Source organism: Anas acuta, chromosome Z, assembly GCF_963932015.1.
Source record: "Anas acuta chromosome Z, bAnaAcu1.1, whole genome shotgun sequence".
NCBI classification, from domain to species: Eukaryota; Metazoa; Chordata; class Aves; order Anseriformes; family Anatidae; genus Anas; species Anas acuta.
This window is the reverse complement of record NC_089017.1, coordinates 47,897,238-47,921,187: the sequence shown is the minus strand read 5'-3', so window position 1 is coordinate 47,921,187 and position 23,950 is coordinate 47,897,238. Positions and strand designations below refer to the sequence as shown.

At 44.2% G+C, this 23,950-nt stretch overlaps 2 protein-coding genes across 21 annotated transcripts in view; both read right to left on the bottom strand.

The window, feature by feature from the left end:
* Window positions 1-23,950, bottom strand: part of NRG1 (neuregulin 1) — a 468,454-nt gene that overhangs the window by 105,695 nt on the left and 338,809 nt on the right. For 5 of the 20 annotated variants that reach the window (XM_068666042.1, XM_068666036.1, XM_068666038.1 and 2 more), the window contains exon 1: window positions 3,817-4,598. The exons of 14 other annotated variants lie outside the window; for them this stretch is intronic. In XM_068666042.1, coding sequence (XP_068522143.1) covers window positions 3,817-4,447 — 631 coding nt within the window. In that variant the 5' untranslated portion in view covers window positions 4,448-4,598. Of the gene's footprint in view, window positions 1-3,816; window positions 4,599-4,938; window positions 5,076-23,950 lie in introns of those variants that run through there. One more of the 20 variants, XM_068666037.1, reaches the window with a different exon arrangement.
* Window positions 4,784-5,058, bottom strand: LOC137847701 (uncharacterized). Its single transcript, XM_068666061.1, has one exon. The coding sequence runs from the start codon at window positions 5,056-5,058 to the stop codon at window positions 4,897-4,899; it is 162 nt and encodes a 53-aa protein (XP_068522162.1). The 3' UTR covers window positions 4,784-4,896.

Here is a 23,950-nt window from a genome sequence, read left to right as displayed (position 1 = left end):
AGCAGAAGTCAGAGATGGGAAACGGGAGTGGTCCCAGGTAGGGGTAGTTAACAGCAGTGTGTGGTGGTGCTTTCTCTCTCATTCACCTAATTTTCCAAACTGGTGAGGGGGGATGGAGCTGTTCTCCATCCCAGCAAGTGACTGTCTGTGCCTAGCAGCCCTGCCTGCCTTGAGGCGTGTGCACAGAGCTAAGCACCCACACACCTCTGTGTGTTACGGCCAGCGCAGCTTGGTGGGCACAGACAGAGGCTGGGAGATGGAGATGTAGCTAGCCCATTAGCCCACTACACCCCAAGGTGGCCAGGAAGCCCAAAGCAAGAAGAGTGCAGGAGCAGCCCAAGGCTTGTGCACCTCTACTTCAAGGCACAGGCAAAATACAGGAGTGCTGCATGCCCTCACCAGGGCTGCCAGTGGGGCTTTGAGACTGTTGTCAGAAGCTGCATGTGGTATCAGCCATGAAATGAGTTGCTTCTGCTGCTGGGAGCATGGTGCTTGTATTCACAGCTCCCTGGTGTGCCTGAAGTGCCATGTCCAGTCAGTGTTCTCCTCTCCAAATTGTTTAAAAGCTGAACTTGTTTAGGGGGAAATCCACTTAAATGGAAAGAAAAGGCAATGGGAAGATCCGTAAAGAGGTGAATGTTTTGTTTGCAGATGTATGGACGTAGTTATCATGAAAACACAGGTTGGACAGTGCTATCAAAATGAGTCTGTTACTCAGCTGGGTAAACAGTGGAATTGTATTTAATGGTGGTGTCTGAAGAAGAAGAAGAATATAGCTGCTGAACTGTGTTAGCATTTCTGCAATTTCCATGCCTTCACAGAGTGAGGGAGACTGTAGGCTAGTGAGTAATATGATATCCCACATGTAATGAAACCTTCTTTGGTGTAATTGTGCTAAGATTCACACGGTCCCTAAATATGGGAATGATTTAAAATATTCACCTTTTCTTCTGTTTTGGCAAAAGAGACATGATATAATATGGAAACTAACCACAAAGGAAGAGATTCTTTTGGTATTGATAAAGGGTAAAGTATGGTAATAGGAGGGAGACCAGTCCTCAATCTAATGCACCAGACACAATTACTAGGATTGTCTCTCTTCTGCTTTCTCTCCCAGGCTCCAGGAAAAAGAAGAATCAATTAGCTCTCAACAGACGATGACCTTGAAGGATACAGCTTTAAGGGGAATATGCTGAGTAAGACAGAATAAGAGAGGAGAAGAAGAGAAAAGGACTTGGAAACTCACGGAAGGGCCTGATTCAGAAAAAATACCACAGAATATGTGATGTGTCAGTTCTTTTTAAGTTCTACACTGAAAGAGAAAATATTATCAGCATAAAAGGGGTTTTCTGGGAACAAGTTACCTCACTCTGCCTGGAACAGAAAAAAGGACACTGAGAGGCAAAGAAGGGACAATCCAATTTACAGATGCTACTTCCCAAGCCATCTCTTTGAGAATTTTATAGCTGTCAAAGGCATTCATAAAAAAAAAAAAAAGTTATCACTGATGCAATCTGTCAACCTCTCCAACAAATCTTGCTCTACATAAAGCACAACGACATGTTTGAAATGCAGCTGTTTCAAAAACCCCAAGACAGTGCTTTTAGAGCTGTCCAAAAAGTTCTTTTCATGCTTCCTTGAATTCTTAGGCAGATCTTCCACAGTGCACTTTTCCAGCTATATTTTCTTACAGCTGCAGGGAACTGCAGCCCCTTGCCACATCCAGGATTACGTGCCATGGTTAGTATAATTGCTAGCTACACAACCTTCTCACTTGGAGCAACCTGAGCTTGACCTGCTGCCAGTTCTTCCTCTCCTTTCAGTCTGTGCCTACCTGGAAGTCTATGACACCTTAAAACACATTTCTGTTAAGAACATTAAGGTGAGAGTTAAAGAAAAAATAAATACCAACAACCCAACCACCTAATTTCTGGACAACCGTTTACTTCCCAGATGTGAGCAGATCTGAAAACATAGCGGCTTTTTGCTGGTAACTGCTCTAAAGAATCTCTTTTTTTATTTTGCCCTTCATTTACTTCAGAATGAGATTACCAGGTTATTGAGAAAGGCTTGCCTCATGTGGAAATTCAAAAGGGTGAAGGTTGCTCTGACATAACTAGCTTTTGGTTATTTCTCCCACACACAGCAAAGAGGCCATTTTGACTAGATGGTGTTCCCTGGTCAACTACATAGAGTAAAAAGAGCTGTCGCATCTTCGGTACCCCTTACAATATCAGCACTACAAAAGAGATTTTCTGCATCATCAATAAATAAATAAATAAATAAATAAATCACTTACTATAACTTTGTATACCTGCAAAGGTAGTGAAGTGACCCAATAATTCAAATAATGTCTTACTTCCCATAGACAAAGCCCCGTCACTTAGCTGCGCAGCAATATTTCCCTATCAGACTCTTTCCGTCAGATAAATTGCTGTTAATCCAATATCCCATTGTCACCTGTTATCTAAGCAAAAGTCTGCAGGGATTCTACAGGAATACCTAAATTTTCAGTGATTCTGGAATCATTTTCCCAGTTAGCTGTCCAGGACCAATTTTCAGCTGGAAGGACCTCCACTGAAATCACTCTAATCGTGCTCTTTTTCTCTAGCAAAGGGGTTGGCCCCAAAATGCCATGTCTAGTCCAATTTACACATATCTATACTGAACCTGGTCTTGGTGGGGCTAAACTCAATAGTGAACTTCTGGTAACTTCAGGACTGAGATCCAGTATGTAACACCTACAGGGTGGACATCCTGCGGCATTATAGGGAAGGCACAAGGGAGAAATATGAGATGGGGTCCTGTCAGGCAATTTGCAAGGAAATTGCTTGTTCTGATCATTGCAGCTTTCTGAAGGAAACCTCAGCCCCGTGCTCTTGGCGCAATGGCACACTGCCTTTTCTTGTACTGGTGTAGCACAGTTTTACACAGCTCAGGAACTGCTGGCTTCATCTCCTCCAGATTTGATGGGTATCAAACAAATTATGAATATCAAAGAAATTACACTTCAGCAATGTGGTTTTCTGATGCTTTATGATTGCTACTGAGAAAATAATGCAGGTACCCTGGATATTTTTTGCTTTAAGGCTGAACAAAGACTAATTTGGAAACTGCTTCCTCCTGCCTTGGCACAGACAAGAATACTTTCCTGAAATGCCCCACAGAAGTCAATGAGGAAATGTCTCAGGTTCAACAAGAATCAGCTCCTAGAGGAGAGGACAGATGCAGAGAAATTTGTGCTATGCTCTTAAAAGAAAGGGAAAGATCACAAGCTAACTGCTAAATTAATAATTTCCCAGTCTCTAACTGCTTCAAATACACTGTCGCTCTTTCCCACTGTTCTCCCTGACTGCTTCAGGAGGATGACAGGGATGTATGCCAGCAACAGACTTCAGGAAGGAGGTAACAGAAGTGCTCTGCAGGCAAGGCAAAGAAAATGAGCACACATTGAAGACCCAGCAGAAGACACAAACCAAATTTGTGAGAGAAATAGCCTGGCAGACCACAGAGAATAGCTATTAGATAAACCCTTGAAGTAGATCACGTGCTTCCCCACAGGTGGATGCAGAGAAAAGGGTGGTACTGGCTCTTTACAAAGGTCCAAAACAAAGCCCCGTCCATTGCCCTGCACGCCTCATAAAAGTTCAGAGGCCCTGAGGTGCTCTCCTCAGAGATGCTGTACCCGTCTTAGCGCATCACAGTCACATGCCCTCCTTCATAACAGCTGCAGAGCAGTTAGGAACCCTTTTATTTATTTATTTGTGTGTGTGTGTGTCAGGGAAAACAAAGAAGAAACACATAGCTTCTACTTACAAAGTTTTGGAGCAGTTTGGAGATTGGTTTCTGTTGCTTGCGCCTGGGATGCGGTGGTAGGCTCCAGGGCAGATGGTGACAGCGAAGGTGCGGCAGAGGACAACAACCCGACATCTAGGATGCGGTTGTAGAGAGAAGGCTGGAGGAAGAAGGGCTTGGAGGGCGCGAGCGAGCTGTCAGTTTGCACTGTCACTTCAGCCTTGCTCTCAGGGCTAGGTACGGGAAAGGGTGAGGCATACACCTCCGAAGGCACCCAGGCAGACAGAGCTGTAGGATCCACAGTGCTCTTTGGGTCTTGTCCTATCCTCCCGGGGTCAAGGTGGGTAGGAGAGTCATACTCAAAAATCTTGTCCACAAAGACCCACTTGAGGCCAGCAATGCAGAGGCAGAGGCTGAGCAGGCACGCCAGGATAGGGGCGATGCAGATCTTTTCGGAGTTGAGGCAGCCCTTGAGTCGCTCTGCCTCCAGGCACACGCAGCAGGTCGCGGCAAGGCCTGCTACCCCCTGGACCCTCTGGTCCTCTCTGTGGGGCCCCGGCATGTTCTCCTCAGCCGGGAGCCCGTCGAGGGACGCATCAGGGCTCAGCTGAGCCGAGGGGCTGGGGAAAGTGTCGGCGGCTACTTCAGACATGTTTAAGCATCAGTTCTCACACAGCTCACCTCCAAAAGGCCTTAACTCTACCACAGTCCATTACTGTGAGACACAGACAAAAAGAGACGGTAGAAATATTCACAGCGCTCTGCAAAAATCACAGAGCAGGAGGCAACAAAAGGTCCGAGCCCGGCAACACCATCCGAACTGGGAGAGGAGGGATGCACGGGGGGGAAAATGAGGCCTCCCTGCCCCCCGCCCCGAGCCCTCTGCCGCTCTCGCTGCCTCTCTGAAGCAAGAGCAGCTCTGCAATTACTGCGCTCCCGTCTCCTGGCCACTTTTATAATTCCTCAAACGCCTCTCAAGCAATTCCAGCTCTTCTGAGGGAGGGAGAGAACGTCCCCCCGAAAGCAAGCACGACAAAACAAAACGGGGGGAAGGAGGGTGGAGAGAAAGAAAACCACGAACGAGCGAACAAATTGACCAGATTAAGTGAACCAATAGCCCAGAGCGAAAGGCAAGACTCTCACCTTGAGCATCTGAGGCTGGTATCTGCTTAGGCGAGGAAAACAATTGTCATGCGGTAGAAGGAGCAAAAGCAAAATCTGTAACAACAGCGGCAGCGGCAGAAGTGACAGTAGCAGCAGCATCCTGTCGCGTTACAGCGGCGGCTGAAAGAGGCTGAATCATTACAGAGCAGCAGGTGCTCGCTGTCTGAGCATCACTGCAAACAATATCATTACACAGAGGTTTGAAAGGAAGAGCGATGCCAAGGCGATGGTAACTCCCTTTCTCTCCCCTCCCTCTTTGTCCTTCTTGAGCGCTCATTCACTTTCCTCCTTCTCTCTCCCCCCCCCGCCCCGCTCCCCCAGCCCCCTTTGCAGCCTGTTTCTCTGATGTACAGGCTCACTCCTTCCTCCCCTTCCCCACCCCCCGCCCTCTGCAGGGCTGGTCTGAGGGAAATCAGTGCACCCAGCAACGCAGGACTGTCAGTGACTTCCTATTTTATCCAATTAGGAAGAATAAAGGCCATCAAATCAAAGGGATGGAGCAGGCAGGAGTTGCGCGCTGCCGCCCGCTCCCTCTTCCCCGCCGGAGCGCGGTCAGAGGAGACAGACAGACAGACAGACAGACATCGGTGGCACGGTCTCCCAAAGCCGGGCGAGGATGGGGTGTAGGTGGGAGCGCCTTGGGCTGGACTGGGCTCGCCGAGTCTGACACCCGATCTCTCCCAGGGGGAAGCCCGCTTTCCAGCAGCAGCTTCCCCCTGCCTAACACCTAGAGAGAGCTTTTCTCTCCAAGCCTCTGAGTAAGTTTGATTCACTGAGAATAATGCTGGGATGCACCTTGGGTCTAACACAATAAAAAAACTCCCAGCCCAACACAAACAACTCATTCTCACCTCTGAAAAATTTACATTTAATTTGTAGACAACAACTTTCATCTTTTTTTTTTTTTTTTAAATATTTTGCATTTTCCAAACTCCCTTCCAAAACCATCCAAAACCGAAAAAACAAAACCTTCACACTAATGCCAACTCCTCAACATTTTCCTGAAGAGCTGGCATGCTGCTAATGCTGCTAAAATATGTCCTCACTCTCCCTCCGAGTAAAAAAAAAGAAAAAAGTAAAAACTCAAAGAATTGTATTATTAACGAGGCTTCCATTTTGTTCTTATGTTTGACTGTCATTCCTCACCTCCACCAATATCTAGCACTTAGTCCCATTCCCACCAGTGCAGTGTAATGCAGAAGTAAATGAACAGACCAGTTAATAAAGATCAGAATCAGCCCTATCCCCAATCCTACCACACAGAAAAGTGCATGTCTGTGACAATACAGACATATTTAATATAAGAGGAGAGGGGCTTTTAATGCAATTTACAGTACCTTGGACTTTGTGAAAACATTTGCATCAAAGATGTGGCAGTGTGAATCCCCCTTCTTCCTTAGTGTGAATGTTTGCAGGTTGCATAAGGAAACAAAGAATTAAGTATTTCAAATTGCCCTGAACTTATTTTTTTTGCTGGTACTTTAGTCAGGCATCCAAAAGGGAATTTCATTTGCAGTTATATATTTTTCATAGTGACCAAAAAGGCACCTGTCTCTACCTATCTCTTCTGTCTTCCTCAAACATAATTCACAATACTCCCCATTCACAGAGATCTCCATGGGAACATTAGCAATATTTGCATTAAAAAAGGTTTATCAAAATCTCAATGATTCCCATAGTGTTTCCACAGACTCTCCTGTCAAGGACTAATTGATGGATGTCTGATCACAGAGCTTCCTGTGAGACTGTGGTAGCCAACTGAAGTAATCATGATGCTACATTCAAGTGCCTGGAGAATTTACCTTAAAGCACAGCCAGTGATAACACTCCCTGGAAGAATGTAAAAAGATAAATCATGATACAATCTAGTCTACAATACCACTGAAGTGTCTGGTCCTCAGGTTAATGATGTGATCAGTAACCTCGAAAGGAACAGCTTGCATCGCATAGTTACGTGCATGGCTCCTCTTATTACCAAGTACAAGCGCTACTTAGCTGACAATATTCTGCACGAGTGCAGGCTCTTTCAAGTATCACCAAACGTGTTTCAAACAGCAGTAACAACATCACAACTATAGAAGGGGGAACATCATAGCATCGTTGTGACAACTGTGACGGTCTCTGGGTACAAATAGGCAATGTGTCTAGGGAAAGATAGCATCCTTTCTTAGACTGAGTGATAAATCTGGAAAAAACACGCACTTTCGCACACACAAGTTGCTTCTCAGGTGTGAAGCTTTGCTCTTCAAAGTTGAGAACCAGCTGGGAATATTCTCTTCATTGCACAGATGAGAGACTGCAGCATCTGAGTATTTGACACAAGTTTTTAAAAATGTCTTGCCGTCTTTATTCATGTCTAATTTTTTAACCTACCTACTTCCACTGAGACACTTTTCCTGATGACACTGCTCTGAGCTGCGCTTTCTGCTACGTCCATCCCACCACCAGGTCCACATCTCTCCAGCACCAGCCTTTTAGGCAAGCTACCTGCGTTTAATCTTCTGTAGCATTCACTGCTCTCTCCAGCCTACCCGCATTTGACCACCCTTTTTAGAAGCACCTTTCTGCTTTGCTCACATTTTCCCGGCGCCGAGGCGAAGGGAAATAAACGCACGTGGAGATCTCGCAGCTTCCCTGCTCGGGTTGCCGAGAAGTTTAAAGCAACCACGGGCAGCGCCACGCAGCTGGACAGACAGACGGCTTATTACCGGCTTATTGCTGCCGCCCCTGCGGGCGCTGTGTCCCCCACAGGGACACCGCAGCGACACCGGGGGACACCTCCAGGGGCTCCCCTGAGTGCAGGGCCGCGGCCGGACTCAGGCACAGGGCGCCGGGGGTGCGGTGCCCCCCTTTTCCCAGCTTTTCCACGCTCCCCGCCACCGTCCAGCCGCAGCCCCCCCGCAGCCTTCCCCGCCTCCTCGGCGGCCGCAGCATCTCGGCGGGGATCTGGCTCCCTTCCCGGCTGCAGTGCCCTCCCCTGCCGCACCTCCCTTCCCCCGCGGCACCTCCGGACCTGGCGCGCAGGATGCCCGTTCCGGCACCGCGCCGCCAGCTCCTCTCAGACCTCCGCCTCTTCTTCCTCCTCCTCCTCCTCCTCTTCCTCACCTGCCCCCCGGGGAGCCTGCGGAGCCGCCTCGCCCCCCAGCCGAGGGCTCTGGGTGCAGGGAGCAGGGCGGCACCCTGCTCCCTGCGCCAGAGAGGGAGGCGATGCTGAATCATCGGCTGGGATGCCTCCCGGGCACCGCTCCGCAGGTGGCCCCAGGCAGGGCCTGGACAGCCGGCACGGGATGCTGCAACCCGATACGGCGCGGGGATGGCTCCTCTCGGGGCTTTTTGGGCTAAAAATGCAACCCCGCGCTCCGTACCGACAAGGGAGCGCGCTGCCCTGCGCGCCCTGGCTGCGGCAAGGGCCGGAGGGCTCTGTCTCTGTCTCTGCAGATACATGCATGAACTGAAGGCGTGCTTGTCGATGGGGTCTTCCCCACCCCTGCCCCAAAGCAAGGTGGAAATCCCATCTGGCAGCTGCACTACTTGGCCTTTTGCATTTCTGTAGTGCCACACTAGCACTGGCATGCTGTGCTTAACCGTGGGTTATGGCCCGGGCTGAGGAGATGAGTGCCTTGGAAACAGCCTGCAACTGGTTAATAGAAAGGGAGACCTAGAGGAAAACAAGGAGCGTGGGCCTGTAGGTAACAAAATTTTACTACAGTAGCCCATTGGTGGCCAGTATGGAAGGATAAGGAAGAAAATTACTTGCCTGTTAGGTCCTTATGCAAAGACGTGTTTCTGATTATTATGTGGCTTGGATCCCCTTGGTTTACAGGAAAAAGTGGTGTGATTCTAGTCTAATGAAGCTAATGTGTGACTGGAATTTGGACTCTTGCCATGTGTAAGTGACAGGTTGAAACACGCAGGCTTACAAAACTGTAATTTCATTCTGTGGAGTGTTTCTGTAAAGAACTGGGCGTTATTTTTGCTACTTTCTATTCCCGAAAGACTCAAGAAGAAACACAAAGCATTAACCTCCAGTCTGAAATAAGGATGAACAAGCTATATCTGTTTCTCCAGCTTTACAGGTCCTAAAAGGAGGTAGACGATGTATTACCACACTATAGAGGACCTCTATCTCTGGCCAGCCACAAACATGTGAATGAAGCATAAGTAGATACATAACCATAACTGACAATATCCTGCGCTCCACTGACCTCTTAGTCATGCTGAAAGCACACCCAAATCTGCTGAAGGTTTCAGAAATTTGGCCTGGCAATTCATTCTCATGGAAACCATTGGATTTCAAATATCCAACTGCTTTAAATGAAGTGTGTGTAATCCACAACAAGCATTCTCTAAGAATTATCTCTGTTCTTGCAGCTACAGGGACACTAGGGAAGTAACTACCTTCATAGGTGGTTATGTGCTGTTCGCATGTCTGCTGGATCACAGCTTAAAAAAGGATGCTCAGAGGACCACACAGCTGTGCAGGACAGATAATCTCCCCCCAGACCATTACTTTTCTGTAAGACCATGTCAGTTCTTCAGAAAGACACAAGCAGCAATATGTGGCATCAAATGCTCCATCATGTGTTCGATTGCACTCCATTTTTTTCCCCATACATTGAGAAATTAAAAGCACCGTAACCAAGAAGTTAAAAAGAAAAAAAGTGCATGTTCATTAATAAGAGATTGATGAGGCAGATAAAAGGATCTCTTTTTATTGATTGCAGGCACTTTCTCCAAATTAAATAAGTGCACTATTTAAAGATGGAGGGGTGACCCAAAGCAAGCGGGCAGGTCCAATAAGGAGCATCACTGCCAGCAGTCGTGGTGTGGGAAGAGCTGGCTATGACACTTGGTGCAAAAGATCCATTTATTTCTCCTTTCAGTGCTTCACCAATCTCCCCTCCTTAATCCATCTCCCTTGGGCTGATGCCAGCACTCTCCGTTTGAGTCCTTCCAAAACCCTTTACTAAAATTTCCATCTCTCATTTCAAATGACATAAAGAGAAAACTTAATTTTGCTTCTCTACTGGTCTTGTCACTGGAACTGCAAATGTTAAAATGGGACAGGCTATTGTTTGCACACATGCAGAACTCCTTTTTCACCTGGCGGAAAGCAAACACGATATATGTGACATTGCTGTTTGCATGTCTTTCCCCATTCCCACCACCTTTTGCACCTTTATTATTATTATTATTATTTTTTAATGTTATAGTCATTTGCAGCCATATGTGACTGAGGAGAAGAGATGCTGAGCCCATAAGAAACTGAGGGAAAACAAGAGCACTACAAATACAGAACCCAGGCTTAGACGTGAGGGTAAATACATCAATGTCAGCAGAATAATTAGTGCTCTTAATTCATCTGATATGAGGCCTACTGTGGGTAGACCTCCTGCCCTCAGCCAACAGAGGAGACAGGGACATGAAGAGGCCATATCCAAACCATCTTCATACCTTCAGGCCAAAACAAATGTGCTGGAATTATTCCAGTGCCCATGTAGGTGTGTCAGAAATGTTTCTTGGAAATGTCTGGAGCATGGAATACAAACTTCAGTGCTTTTGAAAAGTTGTTTTTAGAGAGCGATCATGTTGCCTTTGCGGTAGAACTTCCTCTATTGACACCACACATGCACATTTACACCAGACATTTACACCAGGAACTTTTTTAATGTAAGTATAACTGTGGCTTACAAAAACAGTGATTTGAAAAAAACAACAGAACTACAATGGCCTTTTCAAGGGGATGTTTATACTTTACATAGCTGAAGCCAGTAATTGAAACTGAAAACTGCCATAAAACGGGCTGTTATTTCAGGGGAACCAAAAGATTTTCTGAGTCTTTTCATCTTCATGTGGAATTTGAGACACTGAGTTTCTTTCATCCTAATCAGAAGCAGAGCTTGTGGCACCGAGGCACAGAAATTGAGCATCAAATCACAAATGTCAGAGGTTTTTGTCAACGGCACTGACTCATTTGCCCAGCCTCTGCTCAGTTGCAAAAACTAGGATGAGAAAGGCCACTGGTCATGCTAATGATAATTAACCCTGCTCTGTGGTAAAGGAACATTTAAGTAACACAAAGACCTGTAATGCTCTCAGCTGGGAGACCTGTGCAGCTTTCTATTTCCTTCAGATCGAGCACCACACTCAGCCCACCACTGGAGTCTCCTAGTCTCACAGTCTGGCAGAAACAGCATTATAACTACAGGGATCAGGCTTGCTTATCAACTCCCATCCACCTCAGTAGCTGAGTGGTCAAATGCATTTGTTGGCCTCTACCTGGTCAATTGTATTCAGAGACAGAGCAAATTCCTTCTGGGTGTTGGCTGGACTGTGGCAATACTGCTACTTGGTACAGACACAGCTTGGTACAGGCCAGCCCACAGCCTATGTTCCTTTGCCACAGCAATGAATGTTTTCACATCCGCAGTCCCCCTGCTTCTAAGGGAGTCACTGGACACAGAAAATCTGAACAAAGGTCCCAAAAGCTCTGAATCAAGGAATTATCCCACCACCATTGATCCCTGGTTAATGAAGTACTTAAACGTGCATGGAGTTAAACAAGTGGTGAAATGCCTTCCTGATTAGAGATGGGTTAGATCATATATCTAAGTGCCTTTTTGAATCGGAGCCTAATTCAGGAACTGAAAAGGTATTTTGGAGCCTAGTGCCGTGGTTTCATGATAAACATGGTTTAGCAGTGAAATCATCATTTTCCCTGCCTTTTTCTTTGTTTTGCTACCTCTTTTCTGTCACCTGTGCTGATTCAGTAACACTGTTCATGTGGCCAGGCTCTCAGCTGGATCATAAAACTGATTTTTGACCTAAAAACAGTCACAAAAAAGACTTTTTTTTTTTCTTTTGCATTTCTATTTTGTTTGTTTAAAAGCAGCGGGTAAGCTCACCAAGTGCTCCCCAGCCTGGTCCCATAAACACAACTGTGGGTTGGAAGATGCGGGGTTTGACCAGGCTCCAGAAGACAGAAATTCCTTGATCAGATCTTCTCACCAAAGTCTGCATAGTGAAAACATGACCTAAGTCCCTTTCTGAGCCAAGACTTAACACAGGCAGAGGTTCTTTGGAGATCTTAACAAGATACCCATTATTGAGAAAAATCTTGGTTCTACTTATTACACCTTTCAGTTTTCAGTTTTTCATAATTGTTTTTGTACTTGCATATATTCCCAGCTGCTGCTGTTTAAACCTTTAATGTATCAAACTTCACTTCACTTTAAGTGTTGTTTTCAGCATTTCAACTACATATGGACTTTTTTATAGAGTAAATCACCAGCTTATATTTAATAGTTTCACTCCTAAGAAAACAAAAAGAAAGAAGTCAAGGACATGCAGCCAGAATACTGCATGAAAGGATTTTTGTATCATTAAATAAATAGATGTTAATGATAACCCACTGACATATTACTGGCTTAGATTTGTAAAGCATGTTTTACAATATAGTTACACATTCATAATCTGCAAGCTTCAGAATTTTGCCTGCAGAAAATGTTATACTGGTTTGCTTAGCAGCCTTCTGCAAATACCTTCAAATAATGAATCTAATCTGCCTTATCCTAATAAAGAACCTTATTCAGTTACACTTCTTGGTTCAGCTCTGGTCATTTTGATATGTACATGTAGTGTGATTTTGTTCAAGATAAGGTAGTAGAAATGAGAGGTATGCTGTTTAAAATATAAAAGTAACTCAGCATTTATAACTGCAAAAATTCCAACAATAATAAAAATGACAGCTCTCATCATGCCTCAGAATCCTAGCATCATCAAGGCCATTTAATATTTAATATTCTTTCATAGTGCATTCAGAAAGCCATAGAAAGCATGAATCACTCCTTTGGCATTGGCTGGAAAATGTTGTCAATTTCCAGCAAATAATTAAGAAGAATTCAAATAGGTATGACAAAGGAGATTTTATGTCTAGTCATAAGTTTTTGGTAGGCTAATCAAATATGTTTTTATTACACAGCTGTTTTGAATGCAAACCCCAGCCTGAATTTTAAGATGCTTCCTTGTCTCATCTTTCTCACTCTTGCACCCAGGCACTGTTTGTATTATGTATGGTCTGGCACAAAAGCAAACCTCCCACCTTTCAGAAATAAAAATAAAATAAAATGAAGTGGTATAAGGAAATTACCCAAATACATTGGGCTTTAATGTTCCTGCACCAGGTTGGGTCGTGTCAAATGCAAGAGGACAAAACTGCTCCAAATAATATAATACATCAATTTATATAATCATTTCACTGATGCCATTCAAAGCCACAGAGCAGACTTTGCGCTGCTTCAGGCACTGAATAAACCCAGAGTAAAACAGGTTCATCAAAACTTGCTTGCCTTTAACACACTGACATGCATAGCACAGGGCAATGGTGGCCACTGCTGCTGAGTGGTGCAAGAGCAGTAGTGATGTTTTAGAAACACCCCGTTCCACAAGACATTGGGCAATTGAGGAATGGCGCACAGGAGGCAGTGACAGAGCAAAAAAACCTGTCTTCAAACCTTACAGCAATGCAGAGGAGGGCAAGTAAATAGACCCTTTGCTACAGAGTTCATTTGCTTCTAATACCCACTATTGACAACAAAAGCACGCATGGTAGTGTTTGCCTGCTTGTACATACAGATGTCTCAGACCAAGTTCACAGCAATCATCATTTCATTTGAGGGATGCCTTATCCATGCAGCATTTCGTGCATTCACAGTTCATGTCTACCAGGGGTACCCTCTATCCCCCTGTGCTTCACCACAGAATCTGTGGAGTGGCAAAAAGACTATATTGAAGTGGGTGGAGGGGACACACTTTTGTTTCCCTTCTTCTTGAGGGTGCCAGAAGGAGAAATGCATTTACTCTGAAAGAGTATTTGGAAGGGAGGGCCAGGCTGGCAGGGCTGAGGTCACCCTGTGTTCTATGTCCCCAGCCAAGCTCATCCAAATTGCTAGTCAGAGAAAAAGTCAACTAAAGAGACCCGTGCTCATCTACACCACAGCAGCCGTGCTGTGCCTGTGGTGGGAGAGGTGGCTACAATGGTAGGGAATGGCAACAAGCACATACAGGCTGTAAGGAGGAGACAGCATTGCTTTGGGGCTTTGCTGGGTTAGAGTGATGGTTTCCTGAAGACTGGTGCACACCTTGGGCTACCAAAAGTTTTCGCTCTGTTTGCTCCTGTCTGCTGTTGAGACCATTCTGCAGAGTCCAGCAGTGAAGTGGCTGCAGGTCTCAGCCCTCCTGCACCACAAGACCCCAGGCTGCTCCTCTTACAAAGGGGTTTTCCAGGCACCATAGGACACAGGGAAGCCACTGTGGCAAAACTGGCAACTGTCAGGCCAATTAGCAGCCTGAAAAATGAGTGGCAAGTGCTTAGGTGTGGACACATAATGCCATATGGCCTTCTGATGTGAACAGGAGCCTATGCCCAAGTAGTGGTCAGTGTGGGTGCTCATCTCCTTCCTTTCCCCAGCCCATGGGGAGAAAGTGGTCCCTGGTGACTTTAGCTCAGGCACACATGCCCAAGGTGAAGTCTATGCCTAAGTCCCTTTCTGATCAGGTCTGCAGTTAGAAGCCAGACACTATAAAACTCTAGCACTCCTTCAGACATTGACTGCTGCAAAGATGGGACCAAATTTCTTGCCAGCGTGGGCAAGATTTCAGCCCGCTCAGCCAAAGCAGTAGTAAGATTGAGTGCTTGCTCTCACTTGAGCATTGCAGCCTTCCTGTTGCTCAAAAATTCCCTGCATACTGCTTAACCGCTGCTTAACTCCAATTAAATTAAAAGCTGCCAAGGGGCAACAAATCCTCTTTGTGTTCCTAATTTCACACGAAACCCTGTGTCCTTCCTACTGGGTTTTTGATGTATTTTAACAGCTTTGTTCTTGCTAGAGGAGAAAACAAGGATGTGACCAAAATAAATCAGATGCTAAAGACACAAGCTACATGGGGCAGAGCCCTTCTTCAGGCCAGAGCTCACCAGGACTCCCCAAAGCTGACAGACATACTCATGGGCATCACATTGTTTCTATTTATTCCAGGAGCATGAAGCTCAGCTAAAAGAGGAAGAGGCATGGTTTCTTGAATTTTGAACTTCCTACACCTCAAAGAGTAAAAACGGTGATCCTGCTTCACTCTTCAATTGAAATGATTCTCTGGAGGCCTTGTTAATAACACCTGAAAAATACATGAAATTCTCTATATTGTATTTCTTTCCTTATTTAGGAATCAGTTCATGGGTTCATCAGGAAAGCAGTCCCGCTCAGCTGCACAGAAATCACTCTTTGGAGCTGTCTTGAATTACACAATATGACTGAGATTTAAGCAAGAGCACTGGAAAACAAAAGAGGATAAAGTTTGGGCCTGCACTGCTGAATATGTGCTAGTAATACTACGCAATGTATGTGCAAGCAGACAGTACGCTTCCCCTCCTACACTAGCCAGCTTAAGAAGTGCCAGTATTATCCCAACAGTGTCTATTAGGGTTAGACATAGGCTAATTAAAAACCTATGCAGCTGAGGTCTAGTCAGCATTAATAACGAGCTGTAGCTGTTTCCACCACCTTCCACCCTCCACCTCTTTCAATAAATAAATAAATAAATAAATAAATCTCTGTGCATGTATGTAGTTACAGGAAACATAATGCATTATTAATGTGGCTGCAGCTGCTAGAAAGTTCAGGTTTACTGCCTACCATTGTAGAGGTAAGTTGTAGCTACTGGCAACAGTCAGCTCACTGGTGCATTAGGTAATGAGAGAGTTTCCAAGGGTGCCAACAAAAGTAGCTGAATAACACTGGGTATGTGGAAAATCACAGAAGCAGGGCAGGATGAGGGGTCTGAAACTATCACTAGGGCAGGCAACTGTGGTCAACCTGTAGGAGTTATTCCAGGAAGAATTAACTTGTGACTGTAAGGTTTTGTATTTTCTTTGATCCACGAATGTGATTATGTTCAAATGCAGTTACGCAAGTCAGAAGTCTCTAGAGACCAGGCAGAGAGGAAACAGGTATAGACAGCAGCACAAGACAAAGGACCCCAAGTGAAGGTCTTTATCAAGCCCTTTTCCCACAGAAACAACGCAATGTTCACACTGAGCTGCAGAAATCCCCACACACATCCTATGATTTCAAGGAATATCAGACAAGTCAGGCCAGAAGTGCTCATTTCCTGGCATACTGAACAATGATCTATCATTGCAGACATGTATCTGTCAAGCTGATATCTGCACACACACGCTCACAAAATGCCTTTCAGATTTCATTTTCTAGTTATCCTGAACAACATACTATGCTGCATACAAATATAGAAACCAAGCCAGAACCCCTGACACAAAGGCTAAGAAGCAGCAGAACAATACGGTGTGACTTGAACAAGTAATAAAGTTACGGATTAGATGCATGGATTAAAGCCACAGAAATTAATTCAAACCAGCTTCCCTAGCAGGATGCCTTTGTGTAGACACAAACCAAGCCACTTTTAGGTGTTTCTTTCTTTTTTTCTTTTTTTTTTTTTTTTCTTTATTGTTTCCTCATAAGGTTCCTTGGTTCCTTTCCTGTACAAATTTATAACTCCTTGATACTCTGTCTAAAATCTGAAAACTGGAAAAAGCAGCAAGGAGCTGTCCGAAAGCTGAAGAATCTGGAGCTTTTCCCACATAGTGTGGGAACATGTGTCACATGGGGTGTGACAGGGATACACCAAAACAATGTAAGTAGACTTCCTTCCTCATAGGCCAGAGGGAAAGACCTTGGTCTGGAGCAAGAACCAAGGGGTTTGCCTGAAATTTGGAACATGTAACATTAAAGTTTTGCTGTCCCAGATCACTTGTAGTAACTGAACAGGTCAGGGACAAGAACTGCTGCAGAGTAGTGCTGCCGCAGCATCTGCCATTTAGGTCATGGCCCCTGACTTCACCCTGCTGACTGTGAGCTTTCAGTTGTAGTTTCCTGCTGGCAAGAAGCTGCTGTTTCTTCTTCCTACAAATTGGGCATGATGAGATGACCTTCTCTGTTTTAAGTGGTAACATTTAACTACAGCCTCTTCAGCTGCCCCCTGCCATTAACAAATTCCCTATTGCAAACAGGGTTTTAATGGTGCTGTGGGAAACTGTACTCAGATGACACACAGAAATCCTTCGGTAATTATTTCAGCTAATCCTATTAAGAAAGAAAAGCTTTCAATTGCTAAAGAAAAAAAAAAAAAAGACAACTTAAGAGAAGGAAAACACCAATGAAAATTAAAGTGCCAAACCCTTCCATCATCTTTTCTTATGAAACATAAGAAAAATTGCATTACGTGAAATCAAAGAATTTTTAGCATTTTAAGACTCTTCATAAAAAATAAGAAAAAAGTTACTTTAAATGCCTATGAATTCAAAAGGCACCACTCTGCTTTCATCCATGCGTCTTACTTATACTTTACTGGTCCACATTTCAACTTGTATATTTTCCAAGTAAAAGAGACAGATGTTTACAGAACATGCATAATTTCACAAGGATTTTCTCTATGCTCGAAATATATGCTGCAAGAAGGAGATCGAATTTATGATCCCCAAATTTGCTGTTATTTTAATGCTACAGTAACACCACAGCAGTAAAGTTAACTCTTTCACATTTCCATCAGAAATTCAGCCAGTGTTTAAAATGACAGTGGCTTGATCTATTGAGCAATAAGAAGAATTATTCCTCTATGGCCATAAGCCAAACAAGTAATCTTTTAATAAGGCATGTGCAGTCACTGCATTTCTTTTATGAGAAGAAAAAATATGGTTCCAAAAAATATGCTTAGGCATCAAAAAATGGGCACATTTTTTGTTGTGTCTAACACAGGTACAGGTTTTCTTATGCACCTCAGTTCCCTACCTGCACCTGCCCAGCACTCAGGGCTCTCCTTTATTTCTTATCCTAAAGGGTGCTGGATGAGCCAGAACTGTTCTTCAGACCTTTTTATCATGGCGGACTTCACCCAATGTGTAAGTAGCAGCTTTTGGGTTTACTTTAAAGTCAAGAGATGTGGTTACCCTTTTTCTTCCCCCTTGGGGGCAGTTTCCTTCTCTCCTAAGAGCACAATTTCAATGCCAGCACTGCAGGCTGTCTTAGGGCAACTTATTTACTCTTGCTGAAGGAAATGTCCAGCTTTGCAGAAAAAAAAGATAAAACATTTTCTACTCTAAAGAGATGAACCACTGAAGCATTTTTCCTAAACCTTGTGGATTGTAGAAAGACATGTTGAACATTTAGCACATTTATTCAGTGATGATTGAATGTTCCCCCTCTCCTTTTTTTTTTTTTTTTTTTTTTTTTTGGGGGTGGGGAGGGGGGGGAAGTTTTTCCTTTAAGTGATGTGTCGAGGACTGTGGGATAGGCATGACTGGAGACAAATTCCACCACTCCATCTGGGTCATCTCCAACAGCCTGGATGTCTGCACAGAACCTCTCTCAGCAAATAAGCATGGAACAACCTTTCTTCAGTGTTCAGGCTAATCCTAGTAGGAAATATTTTTAGTTTTGAGGCAGCAGCAGTCTCTCTGGGCATTCTCTGGGGTGTCCACACATGGTGCTCTGGGTTCATGGGCTGTTCCCTCAGGGACCAAGTGCCAGTATGGGATTCCCAGCCTACAATCCTCTTTTATAACAGTCCTAAAGGATGTGTTCAGGGTTGCTCAAGAAAACTGTCCTTTGGTCATTGTGTCTTGCTCATATGCCCTTACTGGACTGTCTTTCTTAAGCATCCAAGAATGTGCACTTGTGAATGTGGTCCCTGATACACTTCTGCAACTGCAGATGTATTAAGTCCCTCAAGTAAAAGATTTAGAAAAAAGGAAGCAGAGTTGCATGTCTGTTAGAAGCTCTGGAAAACACCAAGGGAATGTTTGATGTCTGGCCATCAGCACTAAGTTGCGTTCACCCTGAGTGGGAGTGTGAAAACAGAGGAGAGGGATGCAGATTTGTGGGACCTCTCTCCTTCATTTATTTAGCAAATACAAGTAACTGTGAGCCTCCTTTACAGCCTCCCACCTAGTGAAAACACAGGGAAGTATTTTCATTGGTGCTGAGAAAACGTGAGAGTATCTATTAAAAACTACAGTCATCTCAGTAACACATGGCTTCTGTTGGTAATTAATGCATGAGTTAAAAAGCTCCAGCAACTAACTCTGAGCCTCTGTCCTCTCTGGTACAGCTGCCTTTCTAGATGAGATCAAACACCTCATTTTATAAATCGATCGATCCCTTTCCCCTTCCCCAGATTCCTTTTCAAACATCTACATTTTCTCATAGTAACATTATGCACCATGTCTGAAATCGACACAATCATGGAAATTCCCAGAGGAATGTGGAGCACGGCTCATGTTGCTCTTGCTGCACAGGAAATGCAACCGTTCTTACTCATCCTTCCTCTATAATGAAGAGTCAGATTCATTGTCTTGCTCTGCTGAGGAGGAAATTGCTGCATAATCTCCTTCCACAGCTAGACAATCCCCTCTTTCCAAAGCAGGCTAAGCATGCAAATTCTCTGGACGTATTTGATGAATTTCTAATCACAGTGGATGAAACAACAGGGCAAAGGTAAACATCAGTGACAGAAGCCTTGTGCTGGCTCTCGCCTGAAGACATATTTTCTCTGTATTTACACCCACATATTAATTGTGTCTACTCTGAGACAAATAAACCATAATCAGATCAAACTGTGGCCAATCCTAACGTCTGTTAGACATCTTGAAAAGACACACACCTCTTGCTCAGCATTTCACACAGGCCACTGAGGCTCCCAAAGCCTTGCAGTTTATGATCTTACAACAATATAACAAGGGAGTGCCTTCTGCCGATCAGGATGTCCCCATCCACTGCTTGAGCTCTGGGAGGGACCTCTGCAGGCTGCCAGAAGCAGGCCAAATTACACTTCTCCAGCCTGCCAGGAAGTTTTTTTGGCCTCTGTGGTCAGAGTCTACTGTATGGGAAACAGACATTTAAAAATATATATGTATTTCTTCATCTGGAAAAAGAAGTAAAAACAGAAAATCTTATCAGCCTCTGAGAAACACCTATTTGCTCGGGCCCTCTTCAGATCAAGAGAAAAGTTCTCATAGTTCCTCGGGAATGTGTTTTCCCTCACTGCACTAACAAAAACAATTGCTTCTTATGCAAGGTCTAGTAAGCCTCTTACTTTAGCATATAAGTCAATCATTAATCACTAGAAGGCAAGGAAGACATTTGCTGGGTAATAAAGCAATTGCACAGCTTTCCTTGAAGACTCTTTTTACATTCTCCTCTATTTTTCAGCCTTGCCCACAGTTAGAGACAGCAATCAGTAAAGCACTGTCACATTCTGGTGCTCTGTGTTCCCACATCAATCATGTGCAACACTGTTCAAGGTGTCAGAGACGGCATGCAACTCCAGCCTCAACATTTGATTGTGTGGCTTGCTGCTGTAGCTGTTTCTAGTCGATGCAGACAAGGAATGAGGAGAGGCAGCACACTGAGAGAAGATTATGCTGCAGTTATTGGCTTAGGGTTTAATCGTCCATTGTCCCTGTCTGCCCCGTCTCTGTAAGGTAGGACAGCCCCCTTCCAAAGTCACTGGACTCTGGGTGGCCTCACAACGAGGAACCTGATCCATGGCACTACGAAGTGGTGGCTGCTATGGGAGAGCAGGAGGGAGCTGGAGACAGTGACCTAACAAGATTACAGAAGAGACAAGAGGCCCTGCAGATATAACTAGGGGGGAAATATGAGTCAAAAAGGCTGAGTTACCTCTCACGGTCACAGCTTAGAAGGAAACTCACTTAGCAGAAGCATCAGACCAGTCTCGGAGGCACCAACTGCTGCCTGCTGCCCGAGACAGGTCTCTGGGCTTGGCGGGTCAGGGAGATGAAGCACCAAAGTGCAAATGCCTCACACATGATCACGAGCTGGCAGATGGGACTTTCATATGAGAGCCACTAATATTTCAATCTCAACAAGAAGGAATTGGTGTTCTCTGTTTTCTCCCTTACTTCCCCCTGCTTTTGTCTTTGCAGATGGAAAAGGTTTAGTCTTCTCCATTCATCACTCTGACTGAACATAATACACTGTTTGCTTATATGTCTCAGGAAAAGCCAAAAACAAGGCTGACATGTCCTTGATCCCACCTCTGTCTTGTCATATATAGAGTGATTGACTGCCCTTGTAAGAAAGGTGGTATGATGTGCAGAGACCATGCTGAAAATCAACCCAAATACCTGCTTTCTGCAGAGCTACTGAAGGCCAAGGCAGGAGCCATAACTAGGGCTGAGGAAGAAATAACCATCAGAGATCAGAAAAATATGTAGAACTCCTGAAAGACTTTCTGGGCCCCTGCTTGTGAGCATTTCTTATAAATGCTGTAATAGCCATTGTCACACTGATGACTTCCTGCAGTAACAGAAGGGGAGACACCAAAGATACAGCACCATTCAAGAAATGGACAGTGATAGCTGGTTGAGACAAAGGCTCAGCAGAAATGCTAGTTCATGCATACATGCTTCTGCTTGCTGAGATGAGCCTTTCCTGCACCCAGCCACCCCTGTAGCATGGGATTACAGCAGAAGCACTTGAGAGCAGCAAATCTGAACAAAAGTGACAACCCATTCTCTGCTTGACTCCTGTTCTAGGAAGTTAGCTGATCCTTGTTTTTTCTTAATTATTATTATTATTATTATTTTAAAGAATCCTTTTCTCTTTAAAGAAGTTTCAAAATTTTCAGTAATCCTGTGTCAGTTTTTCAATAGTAGCTGATTGTTTCAACAACAGCTACTCGATTCACACCTTCTTTTAAAAATTTGGTAATAATATTTTTGGCTCACTCTTTTTTGATTATTATTTTTTCAATCCAGAGAAGATTCTCCACCCAGTGTTTTATCCATGCTGCTTTAGGGCTATTGTGAATGACAGTCTGATATTTTACAAGATATTTATAGACGAAAAGAGCTATTCCTCAGGATAAAATTGATCCTGAGGATCCTGTTCCTAAGGAACAGATTTCTACCGCATTCAAAGGAAACCATTCTTCCCCTGCACCCCTGAGTGGTGATCTGCTAATACTGCCCATGTGTGCAAAAAAATTCATTTGCACATTTCAATTGAAAAGCTCCATTTGCTCAGCCTGCCTTATAGCTCTGTTTTCTTGCTGGGGTGAATATTAGGTCTCTGAAGCATGCATATTATCCAGTGAACATATAATTACAAATGTAATCCACATCCAATTATCTGGAGTTTTACTGCATATTTTCTATACATAACTCAACAATAAGTACAACAACACATTAACTCTCCAGGTGTCCATTTGGCTGAAGGAATTAGTAAAGTGCTGACATTTAGCTGATGTCCTCTAAAGTGTAATTCACTCGCAGCACTGCTGCCAACAAGAGAGGTCACTTATACACTTGGTGTACGGTGCATAAGTCATAGGATAGACAGAATAGATCACAGAATCACAGTGTGGTTGAAGTTGGAAGGGATCTCTGGAGATAATCTGGTCCAAACCCCTGCCAAGCAGAGTCACCCGGGGCATGTTGCACAAGATAGTGTCCAGGTGGGTTTTGGGTGTCTTCAGAGAAGGAGGCTCCAAACATGCAACTGTTTAGGGTAAACAGTCCCTAAGCCATACATAATTTCCTCTCTCCTGCCTCTGAGAGATGCAACTTTCACCTCGTGCACAGCCTTAATGTGCTGTCTGAACACAGGTAGACAGGATTTCAGACTCGTGTTACCTCCCATGAAGTCTGGGATTGATCCATCTAACTGTGTTATCAGGGATCACAGCTACATTTGCTTGAGTACTAGTCTACCAAAGAAATTACAGAATCCATATTCATAGCATTCCTCCCCTGGACCTTTCTTAGCTTCTTCTTTCCTCCAAAGTGACAAATATCTAAAGGAGTTACAAGCATCTATTCTGTATATGTAGCTTGTCTCTTGATCAGAGACAGCAGTTGATTCAAAGCTCATCACACCAGAAAAATGAAATACTAGTTCTGCCTCAAGACAGACAGACGTACATTTGAATGAGCTACATTGCTGCTGTAGGCGCTTGCTCATACTTCCTGCAAAATTAGTGTTTCAGATTCCTCTGACACCTCACAGACTCTGAGACAACCGTTATCCTACTGTCTGTCAAGCAGTAGTTGCCATTGTGGCAACTAATGGGTTTTGCATAGATCATTAAAACATTCAGGAACTCTGCATAGCCTGCAGCTTGTTTTAATCCAAAGATTTCCCACCGGAAAGTGGAAGGAAAGAGCAGTTCTAGGGAAATAATAAAAGTCATACTAATGGTATACAGAGTATAGTACAAGGTTAGATTCCAGCCCTGTTTCCCGATATCTCCTGTGGAGTCAGTGGAATTACTCTGTGTTCGTAGTGCTTTAAATAAAATTAAATTAAATATTAAGGAATTCAAATAAACAAAACAAAAAAAAAATCAATGCTAGTTTTGGACTTTCTTGGAATGGAAAAGCAGGGGGGATGGCATTTAATCAGGCTAATGTACCAGACATTTAAACCTACTCTTCTCTCAGAACAATAACTAAACTGTTCAACTAATGCCCCAGGGCACTGGACGCCAGCACTTAAAAGGATACGACAGAATTTCGGCTACAACTGAAAGAACATCCCCGGTTTCTATACATTAAAACACAAATATTTCAAATGGACAAAAGCCTCACATGTGGTTAGCTCACTTCTAATTGGAGAAGACTAGAAAAATGTTCCTGCAACTGACAGTCTGTGACACAATTGCAAGCAGAAGACTTACTGAGTAGGTTTCTATGTGGTAGGTAGCTGTGGCCTCTGCCACAGCCAGAATAACCAGCTAGATATCTGCCTGCAAAAGAGACAGTAGTGAAAAAAATTCCCTGGAGTATAGCTTATCTTTTCCTTTGAAAAATCAGCCATTGCTGTAATACTCCCTAGCAAACCTGCTGACATTTTGGAAGGCTCTAGGGAGAATCTCTAAATACCTGTCAGACACTTGATTG

Excerpts from the sequence above, each read along its gene's own strand:
- LOC137847701 (XM_068666061.1), bottom strand. The coding sequence starts at position 5,058 with ATGCTGCTGCTACTGTCACTTCTGCCGCTGCCGCTGTTGTTACAGATT.